The sequence below is a fragment of the Gavialis gangeticus genome, unplaced genomic scaffold, assembly GCF_001723915.1.
Source record: "Gavialis gangeticus isolate Ggan-Ray unplaced genomic scaffold, GavGan_comp1, whole genome shotgun sequence".
In the NCBI taxonomy this organism is placed as follows: Eukaryota; Metazoa; Chordata; order Crocodylia; family Gavialidae; genus Gavialis; species Gavialis gangeticus.
In genome coordinates this window covers 19,566,487-19,571,091 of record NW_017729024.1, presented here as the reverse complement: position 1 = coordinate 19,571,091, position 4,605 = coordinate 19,566,487, and the positions used below count along the sequence as shown (strand labels likewise).

The 4,605-nt window shown below is 41.7% G+C and overlaps 1 protein-coding gene across 1 annotated transcript in view; it reads left to right on the top strand.

Moving 5' to 3' along the window:
• VCAN (versican) overlaps nt 1-4,605 on the top strand; it is a 180,254-nt gene that overhangs the window by 132,682 nt on the left and 42,967 nt on the right. Inside the window, 1 exon segment of the mRNA XM_019516926.1 lies at nt 2,369-2,527. Coding sequence (XP_019372471.1) covers nt 2,369-2,527 — 159 coding nt within the window.

The window sequence follows — 4,605 nt, the reverse complement described above, 5'->3', positions numbered from 1 at the left end:
CTTGTTTCATGGAAGTATTATTGGGATTTCTGTGGAAACAATATAGAAACTGGTATAAATGTTGGGAATTGCAAACCCAGCTCTAAGATGCCTAAATCTTTTTGTGGATTTAGTTCTCTGTGTTTGTCTGAGTGTTTATATGACTAAATAGGTTAGGACAAAATGCAGTATTGTAGATTACATTCTTTTTTCATAGTTTAAATTCTTCAACACATGAACAATTTTTACAATATGAGACATTGAAAACAAGAATATAGTAATAAATAATTCTATTCTATTTTGGTAACATCTGTGTTCTTTAGAGTGTGTGTGCACATGTGTGCATGTGTGCACGTATTTGTCTTTGGAAAAAGATGTCTATACGTGAAATCTAGGACAACTACCCCTCTATACTCATAAAGGTGATGGGGATTATCAGAGAAATGTTAACATGGCCATTTGTATGGGCATTTTCTGAAAGGAGATTTAAAAATGCAAACAATCCAGAGGTCTAAAGGAATTCTGAAAGGAAATAAGCTCTTTGTTTTTCAGAGGATAAAATGAACCTTGTCTAGTGTAAATTAACATTAATATTTCCTATGAGTAAATTTTTTCTCATAACTGTTCACTTTAGGCTTTCTACACCATCCAGGAATGCAGCTGCTATTCGCTGCTGTATTGTATATCTATACAATTTCCATAGCTCTTCCTGACATGCCATTCTCAAGCATTTCTTGCCTACCTGCTCCATCTCTGAGCAGGCCCAACTTATAAAATTAGAAGTTTTATGAACCCTATTTTCAAGAAAGCCAGAAATAATCCTGAGTGGCGACAGAAGATGCCTTCCCAAGGCATCTTTGCTCACCCATTTCCTAGTTTGATGTATGCAGAGTGTGAGCCAATGGGTAGGAGTACCTGAAAACAGCAGGGAAGTGATATGGAAGCAACACAGACATGCTCACAGAAAGCCACACTGCTAAATTAAGTGAACCAGTTGTCTTATTCACATAGGGCGTCTCCTATGACGTGAATATTATAGTTAAAAGTTTTGCATTCAGGATATATAGAAATGATCCTGGTATATAATGTATAGCTCACCAGTTACTTGCATACAGCTGGACTCCTTAAAGCTGTATCATGCCCTTGACTTTTAAACAAAAATTCTCATTCCCTTTCAGAAACATAAATATTTATATACAGCTACAAAGGAAAAAAAATTCTTTAAGACTCAGCTTTGCATCAGGAGTAGTGCAGCACAACATGGGGAAAATCCTTGGGTATGCAAAAGCTGGCACCACTGGCTGTACTTGTATTCCTTGAGTTCTACCTGCTATAGAGGCCATACATACTAGGGTAAGCCAGGGACATGTTCATGTGGCAGGAAAGAGTTATGGTTGGAGCATGCTATGCTTTGATGATTCTGAGTTGCCATCTCCTTTGGGGTTCTAAATGCTGTGATTCAGAATAGTCCTTAGGATAAGATAAAATATGCCAGTATCAAACAGTTCAGACAAACTCAAGCATCTGGTTTATTCTTTCTAAGCCCATTTTGTTATAAAACTAATTTTCCCTGTGATTGAGTTGTACAGTGAAAGTGCAGAACTAAACTGAGTATGGAAGTTTTATGCCATCTGTTCTGTCTGTGACTGTCTAACCTTGACAATATAATTGACATCAAACTCAAAAATTGCTACAGTTCCAAGGCTCATGCTTATTTCTCTGTAGCTGCGTTGAAATTTTGGCTGATATGAACTCCTATCTACTGTGAATTCTTATCAGCATCATCCCTCCTACAGGCATGGACAATGTGTAGTTCATTTCTTCATATTTCAGTTTTACAGCTGTCCTTAGAAACTGATATCTAAAGTTTATTAAACTCTATTCTGTTGGGGAGGGTGGGTATTTTTTGGCCAGACTTAATCTCTGCTGAGATAGCTTTCCAACTTTACATCTGCTACTTGAACAATGCCAATTATTTTTCTCCCCATCCATTTTCAGTCATAAGAGCTACAGCAGTCTTATGTCCATGCACTGCACCTGCATTTATTTAATTCTTCCAGTGTTAGGGGTTAGTAATGCCCTCTTGAGATATTCAAGGTACAGTCTAATGTGATAATCTGGAATTGTATTATGTGTATTAGCAGACAAAGCTCTCAGAGTTATTAAGGCATAATTTTCCTTATGAAAATGAGAAATAGCTAATAGTGAAACTTAATAAATAGAATAGAAGGGAACTTAAATGAGATTAGAGGATCACTGATTATTCTTGGTGTGGGGATTTTTAAAGGGGCAGTGTGTCTTTGTGAACTTTTAAGTAACTTTAAATCCCATTGCATAGAAATGCATTTCATGTATGTTTTAAAAGGTGTGTTTTGTTCATTTGCCATAGACACAGAGACTTGTGACTATGGCTGGCATAAGTTCCAAGGGCAGTGCTACAAATACTTTGCCCATCGTCGTACATGGGATGCAGCTGAAAGAGAGTGTCGTCTCCAAGGAGCCCACCTGACGAGCATCTTGTCTCATGAAGAGCAGATATTTGTGAACCGTATGTGCTATTAGGATTCCTCTGGGCAAAATGGGCTTGCAGGTTTAAAGCTAGTAATGTACACAAAGAAAACAATTCCAGGCCTCCTAAATGGTATTCATGTTTCTTTTGTAAAATACACATTATTATTTTCTTTTTTTCAAGGAGACACTGTGTTCTAGACTATTACTTTTTGCTGTTAATTCCAGTCATTATTGGGTTAGGAAAAAAAAGATCTTTGGAGGAAATCAACTTTATAGCTTTGAAGTGTTAGATCATGAGAAAAATACAACAACAGCAACAAGTAGAAACCAAACCAAATAATTTACCCCTTTTTCATGGAGGCACAAGCTACTGCAGTTAATCTTCCATTTACAGAACTCGCATAGGCAGTTACTATGGAGCAGTTGATGCAAAGGAAAGGCTTTCCATGCTTTAAACTTACATTATTTGATGGCTTTAACGGTTTCGTCTGTTTACTCTATTCCACTTAGTGTAAGCTAAACCACTGTATCTTTAAACTTGTTTCTTTACTTTTGAAAGTTAGCTCCTGTATATGGGTATAGTATTGACATAGTAACATGGATTGAACTATTGTGCATCACCAAGGGCTAAGTTCCCTTCCACTTCCAAAACAAGTTAAAGTTACATCTATTCCCCACCTCTATTAGTTTACTGATCATCTTCATTTGTTGTATTATTTTGTGGGTCAGGTGTTCCGTCCCTAAGTACTGTCTTGTAAGAAAACACTTGTGATTTTACACCCCAGTTTGACATTGACTAGGGGCAGGGGCTAGGGGCAGAAGTTACACATAAACTGGTTTAAGTGGCTTGAAACTAGTTTAAACCCGTAACAGAGATTTAAGATAAGCCTGGTTAGGTGTAGGATCAGACTTAACTGATTTAGGTCGAACTGGTTTATGGAATTTCTGTCCCAGATCCTCTCCCAGTTCAAGTTAGCTCATAGTCCCCCAGCATCCCAGAATGCTTTGCATCCCCGGGCTGTGCTGTCGGCTCCAGCAGAGCAGGCCTGCCCCCCCCCTAGCTTTCACAGTGCTATCACACTAAAGCCTTTGCTCCCTGCCAGCATCTTCTCACCTTCGCAATAGCCAGGTCAGCAGGGATGGCATTAGCTCAGCCCCACTGCCTCCCCAGCCCTCCACCTCCAAGAGGCGAGGTGGGGTAGGGGGGAACTCAACAGCCCAGCCTGGCACTGGACCCCTCAGTCAGGGCCTGCCTGGTGCAGTGGGGCAGGGGAGAAAGCCCCCACTGGGGGGTTTTCATAGTTTCATAGTTGGTAGGGTCGGAAGGGACCTGAGCAGATCATCTAGTCCGACCCCCTGTCATGGGCAGGAAAGAATGCTGGGGTCAAATGACCCTGGCTAGGTGATTATCCAGCCTCCTTTTGAAGACCCCCAGGGTAGGAGCAAGCACCACTTCCCTTGGAAGTTGGTTCTAAATCCTAGCTGCCCTGACTGTGAAGTAGTGCTTCCTGATATCTAGCCTGAACCTACTCTCAATCAACTTGTGGCTGCTATTCCTAGTTACTCCTGGTAGTGCTTGGGGGAACAGGGACTCTCCCGTTCCCCGCAGATCCCCCCTGGTAAGTTCATAGATGACCACCAGATCCCCTCTCAGCCTTCTCTTGTGGAGGCTGAACAGGTTCAGATCCTGTAGCTTCTCTTCGTAGGGCCTGCCCCACTTCCCCCTGACCATTTGAGTGACCCTCCTTTGGACCCTCTCAATGCTGTCCGCATACTTCTTGAGGTGCGGTGCCCAGAACTTGACACAGTATTCCAACTGCAGCCTGACCAATGTCGCATAGAGGGGGAGGATCACCTCCTTGGACCTGCTTGTGATGCATCTGTGGATGCATGACAAGGTGCGGTTAACCTTACTGACTGCGTCCTCACATTGGCAGCCCATATCCATTTTGGCATCAATAATGACTCCAAGATCCTTTTCTGCCTCTGTGCTGACAAGAAGGGAGTTCCCCAGCCTGTAGGTATGCTGCTGGTTCTTCCTCCCTAGGCGCAGTGCCCTGCACTTGTCAGTATTGAATCCCATCCTATTCTCATCCACCTACCCCTGTAACCTGT